Raw genomic sequence first — 17212 nt, 5'->3', positions numbered from 1 at the left:
ACTCCGCAGAGAGAACCAAGTTGGAGTGACAATCATTGGTTAATCGCCATGCTCGATTTTTACCTGGTACCCAGTATGTATTTTGTGCAGAGGTTACCGGGGAACATCATCAGTAATCGTCAAATAGTCTCACTCAAGACTTGTTCACTGATATAACAGGCCGACCGCCTGGTCCCCGCCTCTGTAAAAAAATTATTGTATGTAGCAGAGAATCGGACGACATAAAAATCGCAATTCGGTCCGCGCGGGCAATTCGGGGACTCTTTGCCTGTAACAATATAGCACTGAAACATGCTCGTGGATTACCTGTACCTGAGTAAAATTAGTTAAATGTATATTTCATGTCTACAAACAGGACAAATGCACGGAAGGCCCCAAGAGTCCTCAAAGGCAAGGCCGAGTAGTCCGGAAGCATGGGAACTTTTTCTTGCGAACGAGGACCAAACATTTCTCATCTGTCATTTAATTCAAATGCCGGGATACCGTCTTGTACTCCTTGTCAAAACAGGCAACATGTCGCGCAGGGCTGAAGACACTAACAGTAGGACAACACAAAACTTCTTGCACGCTGGAAAGCAAGGAACAACCCCCAAGATGATCTCAACTCGGAAAATAAACTTTTATTTTTTTTCACGTCACATGGAGTAAGACAATCAGTCACTGTCAGTTTTGCATTTATGAAAGTTTAATCGCTCCATCTATTGCACGTCTTTTATATCAGAAAAAATGTAAGCGGGGGTAAGCCAGGGGTGTTCCTATTCTACGTACACTTGTTTTGCCTACTGACTCTAGAAGATTAATTTACAAGTCACGGAACAACAGTGGAAGACAGTTTACCTTGATACAGGCCTTCTTTTCAACGATGAGAACAGAACAACGCGCGTTTTTTGTTTGGATTTATTTTCGAAGTATGCAAGCTATGTTTTTTCATTTTGAGATATATTACAAACTAAACTTCCACCTTCAGTCACTTATATACATGTACATATAAAACTAATGTCTATGAAGCTAAATAATCTTTTTATTAAAATCGATTTACATTAAATGTCTCAATTTTAAATCCCACCTAAGGTGGGCGGTTTTGGGGGAAAAAAACGAAGTAAAACTTGAACCCGTTAACTAACAGGTAATATTTATTATCCCGAAAAAGTTGGAAAATCGGGTGGAAGAAAATCACGTGGTCACAGTGGGGATCAAACACTAAAAATATAACAAGGACCATTCTGATTTCTACATTTGATGTATGTTGTGTATTGCATACAGGCAGTTCTGCCTGGGGTCCAACAAAACAAACAAACAAACAAACAAACAAACAAACAAGCAAGCAAAACAAACAAACGAGAAAAACCTAAGGAGCAACTGTGCTAAACACTGTTCTATTGTAATGGCAAACCAGGTTGATTGAAAATCAGAACGTTTAGAGAGAATAACAGATCCAAGCCTTTTCAAAATTTAAAATACTAAATTTCAGTGAAACTTTCATGGGGGAGGGAAAATGCGGGATTCTGGCCCTGAACAGAGCAGCTCAAATCTAAAAAAAAGAAAAATCTTGTGGGAAGCGTTTCGGTTTACTTTTTAGCCGACGCGTCCAGCATCTTGAATTTCTTGAGCACGCCCTCCAGCGTCTCCTGCACCACATCTTGACTGATGTAGCTGTACATGCTCTGTGTATCGCCCTCTGGGCTAGCCTGAAGCGTCATGACCACGGGCTCGCGGATCATTTGCTTGGTTCTAACGCGGGAAACATCTGAACGAGATGATAGGAGGAATCCGGAAAGGGGGGGGGGTTAAGGTCGTCGTGGGTGGTAAAATTTCCTAGGCCATGGGCACCAGTGATCCATGTTCCCTACTCCGCCCCCAAGTTCTTAATGCTGGAGCCTTGCACTCCGAGTTAATGCCAAGCTGTAGACTCATAAACCATGAGCATTCTTGTTTCAAGCTTTCAGAAAATCAGCAGTCCAGAGAGAAAGAGAAAACGTTCTGAGGCCCTCGAACCTTGCGTGAGCCTAAGGCATGTGCATATCTGTGCCTATTGGATAATTTAGCCCTGGGTGGAAAAATTGCCTAAATTATCAGGTGGGAGTGGTCCCAGCCAGCAAGGGATAACGAGGGATCATAGGCTTAAGTTAAAGTTTGGTTGAGGATACGGTTTGGGGTTTTTGGATGGATGGGTTAGGATTCAGGTTGTGGCCAGGCCTTCAGTTTGCCTCTTGTAAAATGCTTCTTCACCCTCTCAGCCGCGGCTGAAAAGCCTTGGAAAATGTTTCTTCATCCCAAACTATTTTTGCCCTCCGCAAACATACATGTCTGCAGCCAGCACTTTGAGGAATGATTACGTAAAGTGCCCATGAACTGCAACGAATGTCCCATCACCGCAGCTGGGACTCGAGTTTTTTTTCTGAATGTCGATTTTGGTTTGAGTTTGAGCACTGGGGTTTATTTTGCTGTAGCTCCCTCTATTGATTGTAGTCACTTACTTGGTCAAACTGTGGTAGCAAAATCAAAAGAAGACTAAAGCTAGCATTTTTACGGTGAAAAAAAATCTTTACCAGGTATTCGAAGCCATTTGGACATCTCCTCTCTAGTTGCTTCCATTAGCTTCTTCGGGTGAACGACTTCATCAACCAACTTTATTTCCGCTGCCTCTTTCAATGTGTATTCAGTACCTGTACATAACAGAGGGATTCGGGATTTAAAAGTTATCTGGAAAGTTTCCTCTTGTGAACTTTGGAAACTATATGATTGCTTTACCTTTATAATTTATAATTGGCGTCACGGGGTGTGCAATCTCACCTGTCATTATTTCTATCCGCTACCGGCCCCTTCTTACAGTTTTCATGTTTTTTCCTTCTTAATTATTAGCCCTTATTAGTCTTTGCGTTCATTTAGGCCTATTGCATGCAGGTAACTCCCACGTTCGCCAAACTTAAAGTGACGCTTAGCAATCAAATGCTATCAAAGTCGCCAAGTCTCATCTTACCAAGTTGGAGGCTCATTTCTGCTTGTCTGTGACCGACCAAACGAGCAAACATCTCGTACACCCACACTGAATTGACCAGACCCTGCAGGAAACAATCGGAATTTAAACTTCATCCAAAAGTGATTACCAGTCTTGACTAAAACTGATATACATTTATGTTTGTTGAATACAAATGTATATGTCAGCCTTTTAAACAAGAGCGTTCAAATACCATTCTCAGGTATATGCTTTTATTCCAATTCTTACAACGGGAACACTAAAAAAATATATAAGATTTTAATACTTTTCATGTGGATGGGATGTAGCTGTATTCTTGAGCAACAAAGAAACAATCTTTTCATTTTTGAAGTTGAATTCTATTTCAAGTTTGGAATAGTCTGCAAGTGGGATGTTAGGAATGAATTTATGAAATGTTTAAACCAGTCTTATCTTCAGTTTCTTCACCTTTGCTTCAATTTTGTTAATCCATGTTATGTTGTCCACGACTAGGTCTAATTTGCAAAGACCTTCTTGGAGGATTTAGATGAGATAAACAGACATTATTTTGTGTTTGTTGGGTCGGACATTAACCAAAATTATGCTGACGTGGCGGGTTCACATGCACTTACAATGACATTCTCCGGCAGACCGATGGAATAAGGTCCCTTGGCCATGATGCGGTAGTCGCAACTCATGGCAAGCAGACAGCCCCCAGCTACCGCTGTGCCCTGTTCATTCAATTAAATCCAATCATTACCGCCACTGTTAACTTTCTGTACGTACATGTTCACCTCATGTGGCAGCAATTTGAATGACTGGATGATCCATAATTCATTGGCATGTCTGTTGCCCAGGATGTGAGTTCAAGGGAAGGACAAGATAGAGATTGTTGTTTCAAATAATTGTCCAATTTTTGTTTCTTTTATATCCGTAAAAGAATCAACCCTCTCCCAAAGGAATGTTGGTATAGGAGTGAGTAAACCGTTGCAAAGGCATAGACTTTCACTATAATTCCTTTAAAAAAAGGAGCAATGTGTTCGGGGCAAAGCTTCCCTTCCCACAAGACACACTCCTGAATTACACATCGAACTTGATCTCATTTTCGTGCCGTTTACTGACAAAAAATGGCTTCGCATTGGAGGAACTTGAAAAAGTATATTATACTGCTAAAATAATAAATCTAAACAAACTCAAGCAGGGCATATGAAAAAACTTCTTTAAAATGTCACCCTAGTTGTTTAAATTTTGAACATCCCGGGCGAGGAACATACTTAATATAATGTTAAACAGAAAAATTGACGTTTGTTTAAGACAAAAATGTCAAACGAGGTTTTCCATGTGCCCTGCTTAAAACGGCGTTGCTTAAATTATTTTTAACAATGTTACACTGTAAAACTGTACGCTTCCGATGAAAAAGCCATGATGTAGGCCAAACGGAGCCATTAAAATGGCTAATTTGGAACCGGGGAGTATAGACAGGTTTCTAAATGAGCACTTACAGTGAACAGTTTTGAGTTTCAGCCATTTGTCCTGTTTCAGGGGAGGTCTTCATTTTCGTTATTTATTTATTAGTCCCCAGAGGACCCCAAAAGGAACGGCAGAAAGATTTGCATGTCAAAGGCTTCCAATCTAGTCTTAAGCCAGGCCACAAGCTATTCTGTTAAAATATGTCGGTGTCCTGATGTTTGCCCTGTACTTCAATAGTTGTGGCCCGATTTGTGACCAGACTTGACTTGTCACAACCGTCTGACCAACCACAGCAGAGTTTGGAGTCCTTCAAGATGTTTTTTACGCCTTGGGTAACTTACATTGATGGCAGCAATAGTGACGAGTCTTGAGAGATATAACCGGACCCAGAGATCCTGCAGTGAGCTCCAGAAATCCCTGAACTGATCGAAGCTCTTCTGGTGAAGTTCAACCACATCTAGGCCGCTGGAGAACACACTGGCAACCGACTTCAAAGGTGTTAATAAGGAAACAAGTAAGCTGTAATTGATTATTTCAGCCGATTAGTAATAGAATTAAGTAGGAAAATTGTTTCATGAAAATGTTCATTTCACTGATGGGACTCTATTTGGTTGGCAAATCCATGCAGATTAGGCAATAAAACAGCTCGGAAAACCCTGGATAAGAAGTGAGTTGGAAGCTACTCTTCTCGTCGGAGAAGATGTTGATAAGGCTGCAGGCCCAAAAATATAAATCATCGTTCTGAAAAAATGCGGAAAAATACACTTAATCCTTCTTAAATGCGGCTACCCACTTAATCTTGATTCAAAATATTGTGAATGTATAAAATGGAAGTAAAATGGAAGTAAGATGGAAATGTCGAATCGTCACACAAGGTTCCGATAATTTGCAATGGCTTCAGACGACAGCATTTTCTTGGATGCTGCCATCAAAATCGAAGCACAATCTTGAAAAAAGACTACAGAACTCACTGATGTCAGAATGGCGCCTCTATAACTTTTATTTGCTTCGATGTCATCTATGATCGCGATTAACTCGCGGAGAAGCTTTCGGTTGAGGAGGTTTGACGGGCTGCGATTAAGGCTAATAACTGCCACATCTGAAGAGAAAAGGGTTGAAAGTCGATAAGGGTCAAAAAGGTTGCCATAATTAATTCTACAGCGGCCAGAAAACTTATGCATGGTCAACCTTTCATGCATTTCCCTTTTCCGTACTCTGGCGTTTTCGCTACGAGCGAGGCGCACATTCTTCAAGACGGAATGACCAAGACGGAATGAAAAAGATAAACGCAATGTAACACTGAGAACGTAACACAACATAACGCAATACAAAAAGACAGCAAGTGATCAGTTCAGATTTATTTTATGATGGAATAGAGAAAAACTGTAATTTAAACCAAAAGGCATTTGGTTACAAATTCTGAGACATTCTGGGATGTTTCCAAAATCCGATAGTCGCATTCAAAACATTTTGGAAGGTCAAGAAACTGTCAACGTACGTTGTGATTTAAGTACTTGCAATACAAATAAAGTCCCGACATTTCTGCAACTTTGGAAAGAAAAAAAAATGAAAGCCAGCCAGTAACTTTTCATGTGTGTTAGGTATGTGGCTGGGTGTAATGATTTTTGAAAAGTAAATAATTTGGTAAATGTTTATCTTTGATTTCAAAGATTATACTAAGAGACCAATACATAGTACAGTGGGTACTTTGCGATATCAAACAAAATATCGCACTAAAAATCCGTTCCCACAAAAATCAAATCCAAAACAACCAACAAGCCGAAATAAAAACCCAACAAATAAGCAAAACAAAACAAAACAACCTAGTACAGAAAAAAACTGACAAAGCGAAGGATTATCGCTACTGTACCTACCTTTCAGAACTTTGTCCTTTTCAACAGTGACGTGCCTTTGTGTTCCGTTTGAAATTCCACTCAGTCGGCCTTAGAGTTTTCAGAAGGAATTTGACGAAAACACTTGTTAACGATCGTAATACTAACTTCATGTCCCGCATAAAAGTGCACTTGTCTCACAAGGAAATGAGCCCAGTTCGGTATTTGAAAAAGCCATAGTCTTTCGGGAAACAAAGCGCACGAGTCAGCGTATGGCTGCATTAATAGGACCATAGATATCGAAAGAATAAAAAACATCAAACGGAAAAAAACTGACGAAGCGATGAATATCGCTACTCGTACCTTTCAAAATTCTTCCAATAGCTATGGATAGGACAGACTGTCGCGCGTAAAGCCTCGTACCAGGCATGCGCTGTTGGAATACCGAACTGGCTCATTCTGCAAAAGCTGCGATCTCGTACGAACATATTTTTATTTACACAGAAATGGAGAGATGCGATTGATCCATTAGTTGGGGTGGCGCTGCTTCCCTTCACACGAGCAGTCAATGGCTCATATACATGTACATAGGCGTCGGGAGGGGAGGGCAAGAGGGAGCCCTGCCCCCCCCCGAAAAAAATGGGGAACATTAAAAACAGTTGGGGAAAAAAAGAGTAAACAGAAATGGGATGAAAGTCGCAGATTTGCTTAAAAAATATCGCCCCTCCGCCCTTTAATGGATTTATCATAAATTATTATCTATTCTCATAAATTCCCCACCCAATGGGCAAAAGTGCCTTGCCCCCCTTCCTTAGAATGTGGATGCTTAGAAAAAGTCCTTGGCGACGCCCATGCCCATATACCGGCCCGATAAATTGTACCCCCCTCCCCATTTTTCAAATGGCCGCGTCTAGCACCTTGCATAGGACCTACTGTACATGCAGGCAAATCATCGCGGAGTGTATGCACGGCAGAGTTTACAGGCCCAACTAAATGTTGCTTACAAACAAGCGAATGAGAACCCGACGCAAAACAATCACCATACAATCTCCTTGACGCACAATTATGAACGTGACTGAGTTTGTTCACTACAGCAACAGCATTCCTAAAACATCAGTGAAAAATCCTACTCACTTGTACTTTCCATGATTGTTGTCGACGTGTTCCAAAAGATTAGGCCTAAGCTGTTTTACGACACTCAAAAAGATAGTCAACGAAGTCGAAAACAAATGAATGTATTCTTCACTAGCAAGGAAGAGTGTGCATGACTTTTCTATATAAATTACTCACTACGTGTGCATAGAAATCATCCCACGTCTAGCTAGTAATAAATAGAGCACTGTCGTAGGCCTACTCCGAGTCGGTACACGGGAATGTCGTGTTTTGCTTGGTATGCCAAGCATGATTTACTTTGCTTCTGTTTAGGTTTGAAAACAAAATCAGTGACCCGTATCGACAACAACTGGACTTTTGTACGTGAGCGCCCATTCACGGCACGTGTTTTAAGTGGAGGTCACATTTAATGGGTGTGGTGTTGGAACCCTCCACACGTGCGCATGTGTGCAGTCCTCTGTGATTCCGCAGTGGGAATCTGTAATTATGCAGAGCAGGACTTGTCCTTCAGCACCATGCCCACTGCACTTTCCTCGCAGCCACAAATAATTATGAACGAAATTTCGCATCATACTTCGTAGATCTCCTGCATGGAAAAATGTATTCATACATACATTCCTTTCGAAAACACGCCCAATTCGCGGTCAAAAGGGGTTTTAACTGGGCTTTCAATTTGTTCATCATTTCATATTCAAACAGGACGGAATAATATGCCTCTGACAAGAGTGTATATATTTTTACAGGACGCAGAGATATTGAAGGACAAGGCTTACATAAATGGAATACTGAATGCAACTAATCGGGTTTTAAAATCTTGCATTTATTAAAGAATAGAAAGTCCTTTTCCCTCAAGTGCAATTGATAAATGGACAAGAGTACAATTAATTTCATGTGTATTTCAAATATAAAAATTATCTCACTCAATTGGTCAATGTAATTCTTATTTCTTGACTCCCTGTCCCTTTACACTGACAACCTTCTCAACAAAAAGTTGTTTCTCAAGCCAATACTTTAAAATGTAGTTGGTATAATAACTTAAACTTGAAAACCGAAAAAATCGTGTCCCTGCAGATTTTAATTTTGTACATTAAAATTTTAATGAGCTGGTCATGATTGCCAAGCCAAGCCTTCTTTTTTTATAATAACCTTAAAAACTATTAATATAAACTATATAGGTTTCAATAAACTCTGCAATCTCATGTTGAGATTGCCGTTCACGATTTTACTGATTTACGTATATTTCTGCTCGCAATAATGTAAAATCTCTCCACACTGCAGGCCCAGGTGCTAGGCATTTGCACAGAACTGTTGAAAACACCGGGCTAGAGGGTGGCATGTCCTTTCAACCTTGGCCTCCGTTTGTGCCCAGGGTGATTTTTGTACATTGAAAACCACACTTCCATCTAGGATGGTTTCCAAGGCACCAACTTGAAGTCAGCAGCTGGACGCCATCAATCTGGGCCACACATGGCGCTTACCCTTCAAGGTAGTAGTGAAGATAACAGTTAACTTCATATCAATATCGTCCTTGTGCCATCTGAGAGTTGAAAAGTCATCAGCGATTTAACAACAGCAACAACCCAGCAAGCGTTCATCAACAGGTCCATGCCGTCACTGCTACTGCCCGTCAACTTTCTTCTTCTTTTTCTTCAGGCTCATCAGATACTTCTCAATGACGTCTTGGGTGGACTCCCTGTGGATGAACTCGGCATTGAATGCGACTTCTTCTTCCTGTGATGCCTGGAGTTTCTTCAGGAGCGGTCCCCTCTGCATACCCTTGGTGACGACCCTTGCATAATCTGAAAAAACAACGAGAACCTTCAAATCACACACTTTTAAATACCCACATGTTGCTTCAGGTCTGTGGCTCAAGTCTTGCATTCTTTCAAAGGATCAGATTAAACGGTTTTGAAATAGTTGAAAGACAAACAGGCTGAAAGACTGACAGTTTGACTACAAGAACTCTGCTTTTTTTTTTTTAGAGTTCTGTGTCTAGAGCCCTAGGAAAACGGACAACCACAAACCAGGGAAACAGAAAACAAACGGGACAGAGGATAGAAGGTCCACATAACAAAGCATATCGGTGTTTGAAAACTGAAATCAAGCTGCCATCAATCTTTCGTTCAGAAAGTAAACTGGAGAAATCAGTCTGTTAACTAAGCTGGAATGTGGTTATCTGAAAATTACAGAGGCCAAACACTGTGGCATATCCAGTGGGGGCTTAGGCAAGGGATAAGTTGCCAATTGATTTTTTTTGTTGAAACTACCAGTATTTTAAAAACTATCACCTTGCAGGAGATAAGAATTTCCCAATGGATGAAAAAATCTGGGCAGTCGTTTTAGGAAATAATTTCCCATTTTCCTCCAGACCCCAAACTGGATGCACAATTTGCTTTAATAACGGGAAAATAATGAACGCATTTCCATTTTTCTTGTATGCCTTGTGGTTGGTCTGATGCTGTATGCTGTTTGTCGATGTGTGGTTATTTGGACTTTATACCTGGTATTTTCAGCCATTTGATAACTTGCTCCCGAGCCCTGTCGACAACACTGTCCAACGGTACAACCTCATCCACTAGGCCAATCTTCAATGCTTCCTCTGGGGTGTACAGTGTGCCTGGCAAAACCAAGATCGGGAATTGTTGAAAGTCTGTTTAGGGGATTAGTAAGGCTGTAATACAGCCATACCTAATTCATTTCAGTCAACATTTGAAAGGATAAAAGTATTTTGTGGTAAAAATTTCAGCATCATTAACATCAGTCTATCATCATTACTAGCTCTGCATGTGCTGTAGTCAAAACCACTCACAAGACTAGTCACAAGACCAGTTGCAAGTAACAGACATGCTTTCGTTTCAGTAAGCAGAAAAGACCCATCAAATGGAACACCGCTCTACAGCAGAATCCCCTCTCCCATGGTCCATCAATTTCAAACCTCTTGCCAAAAAAAATGCAGAAAAGAGTAAATCACAATACAGCATGTTGGGCTGTGCTGAACGTCCAACTATTATCGATTGTGGAACATTTGCATATCACTTTTCAAATTTGAATATTTAAATTCAAGAAAAGGGAGAAATTTCTTTTGTTTTAATGGAGTTTTGGCTGGAGATACTCCAAGACGTGAGAAGCTGTTGTAGTGATTATAATGTACATTTAGGTGCGTTATTGCAACTGATTCAGTAAATGGTTCGTTCAACAATCAGCCAGTCAGTCCGACCAAGTATTTGGATATTCGATCGAATTAAAAGTTGAATATTTGAATTGTGAATTATTTAAATTGACTCAACCCTAACAGCATGCTCCTGACATTTTATCCCTGGAAAATGCTTTATTATTGACTTGCACATCGACTTTGGTAACCATGAAATGCTTTGGTGAATACAGCACCAGGAAAATAACAATAAGATCACAGTTAGTCAACATATGGATGAAAACAATTTCATGGCGACAAGCGATGAAGTGATGGGGGGGGGAATTCTAAGTTTTGGCCATGAACATATGGGCAGGTATGATAATTTAAGAGACGTGCATCATTACTCCGTAACGGAATCACACACTGGCTTTCTAGCCACTGTTCTGCAGTAGTGGAAATCACATAACAATGCCACATGGAAGCCGTCAAAACTGTCCATAGTTTGTTGGTGTTTCCAGAGGACCAACAAATCACTCTCAGTTTGGGGGAAGTTTTAGTTGAGCCACTTCCTTGAAAATGGTATTTTCAAACCCCCCCCAACAAATATTTAAAAATTACCCAGTTGCAATCCCATCTCTGCCTCTCTATCTCCACAGGCTCGGGCCATCAACTCTTGTAACCAGAACGGTGGTAAGATGCCCTGCAGGGGAAAAATGACACCGAAACACAGAGGCATTTTTGATAAAGATTCAGTGATCTTGAAGATGGGGCAGAGAGTGGTTAAACATTTCACTTTACCAATTGTAAGAAGGCACTCCGTGGTTTTCCGAATCTCATCTTCATTCCCTCATTGATTTCAGATTTTAGTTTGCATGAATTCAGTCCCCTAACGCGACAGCATATGACAAAGCCATGGTTTGGAGAATGCTCGTGCAGAACAAACAGCAAAAAAACATGTACTTGAAACTGATTGTGGAGCATACGATATGATGAACCTGTTGGCAGAGACGAACCGCAAGTTTAGCCAAAGTTACAGTTGGGCTGCAACTGAGAAAAGGCCACAGTGACTTGGACAAATGTAAACGAGGCAAAGTCAAGGTCAAGCTCACGCATTGACTCATCTGAGAATGAAATGTGACACGTCACTCTAGACCAATTATTTTCAACTGGAAGGGAGCAGAAATTGGCAGAGAAGTAGAAATCTTCACCAGTTTCTGGGATCCATCAATCCTCAGTAATTACTTCATATGCAGGGTACTTGGTGTAGTGATATCGTGAGCTCCGTTCTATCTGGATGGCCATGCGTACGCTTACAGCCTGAGATAAAAAGGAAACTTCCTAACGACCTTCACTGCTGTAAGACCTCCCTCTTTCCCTTTTGATCTAATGACTGCTGTTTCCCAGTTTTTGACAGGTTTAAATCGTTCAAATGCACAATCTCACATCACTTTTCGAATGCTGCTTATCACAGACCCAAAAAAGTCCTCACCAATTGCGTTTCATTGAGTCCTATGATGTAGTCACCCTGTGACATGATCCTGTAATCACAGCTCAGTGCCATCAGACACCCACCGGCAGGGGCATGGCCCTGAAAAAAAGAGTGATACCACCATGCAGTATAAACACCACTGTAAATATGCCATTCCATTTTCAGCTGGTGTACCACTTAATTAGTGCCGAGTGACTAGAGGTTATTTTGGGATCCATATCTAGAAGGCCTGATTTCCAATTCAAGTACCCCGAGAGTAATGGACATATTAACCACTTCATGCCGGGGCATTATTCAATGTTGATGATGCTGGGCTGGCATAATTATCATTTTTTCCGTTTTCAAAATTCTTCAAAAATTCATTCCATTTAACAGTCGTTTATAGCCACACAAAGTAATCTTTAGGCACTACTCTAAGTTGACAGGTGACCTCCAATGACGTCCGAGTATTTCAGCCAGGCCTGCAGCCTTGTAAAAAGAGCCCAGATTGTGCGGTGTTAGGTAACTTTCTTTCGTTCATGAACCTGGCTCAGTGCACTGCTGACCTCTTTTCAATAGGGGCCAGATTAGCGTGCAGTGGTGCTGTGTGGCTCATCGCTGCGGTGGTGGAGAGCTTTTGTCCCCGGTGTGATCAAATCCCCTAGAATGAGGACTAGGTAGGTTTTCCCTCATTTGTTTTCACAAGTTCTACAAAGCATATACTCTTTTCAAACATATCACAAGATCCAACGAAGAAACTTACATTAATGGCGGCAACCATTGCCAGATCCGTTCCATACAGCCCGAGCCAGAATTCGTGAATCGTTCTCCAGAACACGCTGATGTGGTCAGTTGACCTCTGGTACATCTCATTGATGTCAAGGCCTGCCGAGAAAATACCAGGCTTAGCCTAAAAGAGGCAAGAACAAAAAAAAGAAGGTTGGTTGCTTGACCCACAGTTAAGGATATGCTTCGGCTGATTCTTTACCACAGCACACAGGGGGCGGAGTTCACATCATCCAGCTATCTATATTCCTAAGGACAGCTGACTGGTTAAGGTGCCAACCTTTCCCTCTAAGCCTCCCATGGCCAACATGCATGTACACAGTTCTCCCCGCATTAGTTTAGTAGGCACACAAAAAGGTCTGGGAAACCTAGGGAGGCAGACGGTGTGTTACAATAAACTTGACCACTGTGTATGAACTGTTGTCACAATTTTTTTGTCCCCTGGAGGGGGGACCTTGGAGTGATATAAATATGTGGTTGCAGTGATCAATATGATGTATGAAGGTGGTACTGTATTTTACCATCGAGCGTCTTGAACATTTGGCTGTATTTTGAAAGTATACTGACACACGTTGCCATCTTGGCAAGTCAGCTTAACAGAATACTGTTGGCATGTGGTAGACATTCAAGTCAACGAGTAACGAGCTTTAATTTGCCCTGCCATCAAATTCAATGGACTGGGCAGCATAAAAACCATGAGTGCAGGCAGCATCACACCAGGGGGAGCGGGTTAGCCTAGCAGCTCTTTCCTCGCTTTGCACCATTGAGGCCCGGGTTCGAGTCCCGGCTTGGCCCGGGCTTTAAGTGCATTTGGTTTCCAGTCCATACTCTCTCTCTCGCAGGTTTTCTCCGGGTACTCCGGTTTCCTCCAACCTCTAAAACTGGACCTTCTTCCTAACTCCGTAATGTGAAGCTAATAAAGGTTACTAATAAACGTATAGATATTGGTGTAAATAGCCCGAGTAGCTGAAAGCGCTATTTAAACAAAACAGAATCACACCACTCCTTCGCAGCGCAGAGCCAGAAGACAGTTTTTGTGCCCCAGTCTGTATTTTAGCAGGCATTTTTAGTTCAACTAGTGTCTGGATACGGAGAGAGGATCTGACTTGGTAGTGTTTGCTCCTTACGGTGACTATTCCCGTGGGTGGACACATTTTGTTAACCAGTATAATAATTATTTACTGTAAATACATCAACAAGACGTTCAGCGAGTCAAGACGTAGCCGAAGAAGATGCAGACTCCAATTATCATTTTGGGGTAAATATTTTGTTTATTAAAGACCAAACCTCTAAATAAGCTTTCCAGCGACTAAGCAGTATTCACAGGAAAATGCTGATCTGCACTATGCTAAGGTGAAATCTCACGGCCATAATTCCACAATGCTGTGTCTGACTGAGCCAAATTTGGAAGATGACAAAATTTGTCACTGTAATGCTGAGATCCAAGATGCCTCCTGGAGTGAGGTGTTTTCTTTTTTTTGGGGGGGGGGACTTACAGATGTAAGAATGGCACCTCGGTAGGTCTCGTTATTTCGCAGTTTCTCCAGTGTGACGCTCAACTCTCTCATGAAGTCTCCACACATGCTGTTCACTGGTTTCTTGTTCATCTTCACCATGGCAATATCTGTACTGAGCCAACCACAGGGGGTAAGATGTTGGGAAATGGAGAAAAACAGAAACATGCACGGCCGTAACAATGACGACCCCCCCAAAATACTGTGATTTTTCAGGACTTTTAACAGCTAACATAAATTCTCTCCCGAATGGTAATGATTGTGATAATGTTAATATTGCACTGGGTGGGGAGGTAGACACCTGTGTAGCACCCCCCCCCCGAATCCTGCACCATCATACACAAGCTATATTCTTTCAATACCCGTGAAAAAAAAAAAAAAAAGGCCTATGCGGGCAGCTACTCCTGTGCAGTTTCACTGCAGTTACATCACTGAACCATGGCCAAAGCAACTAGGATTTTTTTTCTCCCTCTTCTTCCATTCATTGTACCTTCACAGACAATGTCTCTTTCAACCTGGATATACTTTCCAGGATCGGCATAATGACGTCTCTGCTGTGATAGCAAGAGAGGCGCGGCACCAGCCTTACTCCTACAAAGCGTTGAGGCTCCCAGCGATCGTAATAGCAGGTGTGCTGGGTGGAAGGAAGGAATATGCAGGAATTCAGTTTTAAAAAAGGAAGAAAAGAAGCAAGATTGAACTATTTAGAAAGCGCTTTGTGAACATGGGAATAATGTTAATAACTTGATAATTTGCTAAACAAGGATTAAATTTACTTCATTTTCATGTCTATGAAATATTAGATTGAGCAGCTAAAATTTTTAAACAAATGATAAAAGAAACAAAGGAATATTGTTTGTTAAAAATGTCACATGTAGCACATCAATAAATTTCTCATTCATTTTTTATTTGAACACAATTACATTATGGCCCAAAAAAATCAAGACAATGGTGTCACAATAATGCATGATATAACCTTTTCACACTAGGAGTAGGCCACATTTGCATTTTGTTTACAGATGATTTGACCTTTGGGAGTGGAGGGGGTGCCTGAGCGCTCAAAAACTGCTATATTTTCTGGGCCAAAAACTGTCCTGTGTTTCAAAATCGTAAAGATTCAGTGTCTTTTAACTGTGACCACAGACTCTCATGTTGTGACGTACAGAATTTTCAACTTTAAAAATTTCTAAATCTAACATGCACTCACTTCGGTTTAATACATGTAGTGACTTGAGTAACTCCACCTCTTAATCGCAAATTTCTAAATGTTACGACAAACACGGTTCTGGAAGCAATTTTTTTTGGAGGGGTAAGGCATTAGATCCTTGCAAGTGATGTCACCTTTTAATGTTGGCTACTGCTCTTTCACTTTGGGAGTAAAAAACCCCGTACACAAGTAGAGTGCATTTTCAAGTATTTGGCACACAATAGTAGCCAATCTTGGGAAAAGCGAGAGCCTATCAGATTTGAACATATTTTTACCAGAAAAAAAAAGCTTCTTGAACTTGAAACTCTGGCCAATAAGCGGATCGACGTCGACGTCCATCGTCCTACATCACATTTATTTGGGGGGGGGCTAGACAAAGTGGTTTGTACTGTATCACAAGCGTTGTGGCTGGAGTACATGGACCTCCAACCCTGAATCATAAATTTCCAGATGTCATGAGCAATACGGCTGGAGTACTCAAGATAGATTTTTCCTTGCCCAGATAGAATTAACCAGAGCATTCCTAGTCTAACTTTCACTGAATTACATAAATGTACCACCAGACTAAAGTCTGTGACCGTGTAGTCATGGGCGGAAATCCTGGGGGGTGGGGGGACATGTCCCCCGCATGAATTTGGTACGGGGGGACACAATGTCAAATGTCCCCTCCATGTTTTAGGCAAAACAAAATACTAAAGGAATTGATGAATCGAAGATTTTCCTTTTTGAGTTTTTATAAATGGAATTAGATAATTAACACGGTGTGCACAAAAAAGCGAAAGATTTCCACTTTTGCGTGTAGTCGAGTCACCAGGTCCCACCACTACCAGGGGCAGATCCAGGGGGGTTGGGGGGCACACAACTCCCTTTTTGCACAAAATAAACATTAACAGAAAAAGACGAAGGAAGAAGAAAAAGAGGATGCCTGAAATTGCATCACAGCAACATGTAGAGCGCCCCGAAAAACATATTCTCCAGTTGTGTGCAGCCTTATTGGGTTCGAAGCCCAACATGGCCGGAGCCTTACCTACCTCCAGCTTTTTTTCCTACTGCACGCAAAGCATCCATGACAGTTTTATAGTGTTCCAGTTCAGAGGACTGCTCTCGATCTCATGACTCACGTTACCCAACTCACCAGATCCTCCAAAACCAAAAATTGGCATTGAAAGATTGCCAGAAAATCTGTCTGCAGCAGTTAACAGTTTTGGGAAATAAATTTAATTTTTTAAAACGCACGGTCTTTCATTGGCACAACAATGCCCTTTTGCCAGTGATAGTTGTGACTGTCGGCCTGACAGCATGTGTAATGTAACACTCAGTAAAATTATGTTTGGATACTCTCGCTAGCGCCTGGCCAGCTATAGCTGGCGCTGTTTGAATCTACGGTAGCCAAGCCAACACGTGCTACATTATACATTTATTGAAATGCAAGTCCTGGTATTTGGCACTGAAAAAGCTCGTTTTCTCTGAACTTTTAAAGCATGTTAAATAACTTTCTTTACCAAGTCATTTCATTTGAATATTTCTAATCAAAAACTGAGAATTGACTTTAATAAAAATGGTATTTTCACTTTTTATTAAAGTTTTGTGGTCTATCAACATTCAACATTAATGTCGGTTAAATAAGAAACTCCCTTAGTGCTTCCGTCACTGTCGACCTGTCTGACTTGACAAGAAAAGATAAAATGAAAAAACAAACACATAACCAACCAACCAAACTATAAACAGCAAGG

The 17212-nt window shown here is 41.2% G+C and overlaps 2 protein-coding genes across 3 annotated transcripts; both read right to left on the bottom strand.

Moving 5' to 3' along the window:
* Positions 1-595: 595 nt before the first annotated feature.
* Positions 596-7658, bottom strand: LOC110980402 (enoyl-CoA delta isomerase 1, mitochondrial-like). The gene is made up of 8 exons (XM_022237039.2): positions 7393-7658; positions 6301-6369; positions 5398-5525; positions 4768-4914; positions 3589-3687; positions 2981-3062; positions 2550-2666; positions 596-1747 (listed from the first exon to the last, which is right to left on the bottom strand). The coding sequence occupies exons 1-8, from the start codon at positions 7403-7405 to the stop codon at positions 1569-1571; spliced, it is 834 nt and encodes a 277-aa protein (XP_022092731.2). The 5' UTR covers positions 7406-7658; the 3' UTR covers positions 596-1568.
* Positions 7659-8170: 512 nt separating this feature from the next.
* LOC110980386 (enoyl-CoA delta isomerase 1, mitochondrial-like) lies at positions 8171-16796 on the bottom strand. Of its 2 annotated transcripts, XM_022237015.2 has the most exons (8): positions 16511-16796; positions 14763-14906; positions 14255-14382; positions 12736-12882; positions 11994-12092; positions 11123-11204; positions 9872-9988; positions 8171-9170 (listed from the first exon to the last, which is right to left on the bottom strand). In XM_022237015.2, the coding sequence occupies exons 1-8, from the start codon at positions 16545-16547 to the stop codon at positions 8989-8991; spliced, it is 936 nt and encodes a 311-aa protein (XP_022092707.2). In that variant the 5' UTR covers positions 16548-16796; the 3' UTR covers positions 8171-8988. The 2 variants fall into 2 exon arrangements, with proteins under 2 accessions (XP_022092707.2, XP_022092708.2); XM_022237016.2 differs by lacking the exon at positions 16511-16796 and having other exon boundaries at positions 14255-14387; positions 14763-14903.
* Between the last annotated feature and the right edge of the window lie 416 nt (positions 16797-17212).

Source organism: Acanthaster planci, linkage group LG07, assembly GCF_054643075.1.
Source record: "Acanthaster planci isolate LZ-2023a linkage group LG07, COTS_SCS, whole genome shotgun sequence".
Taxonomy (NCBI): domain Eukaryota; kingdom Metazoa; phylum Echinodermata; class Asteroidea; order Valvatida; family Acanthasteridae; genus Acanthaster; species Acanthaster planci.
The sequence above is the reverse complement of the archived record's forward strand: the minus strand, read 5'-3'. Positions and strand labels throughout refer to the sequence as shown.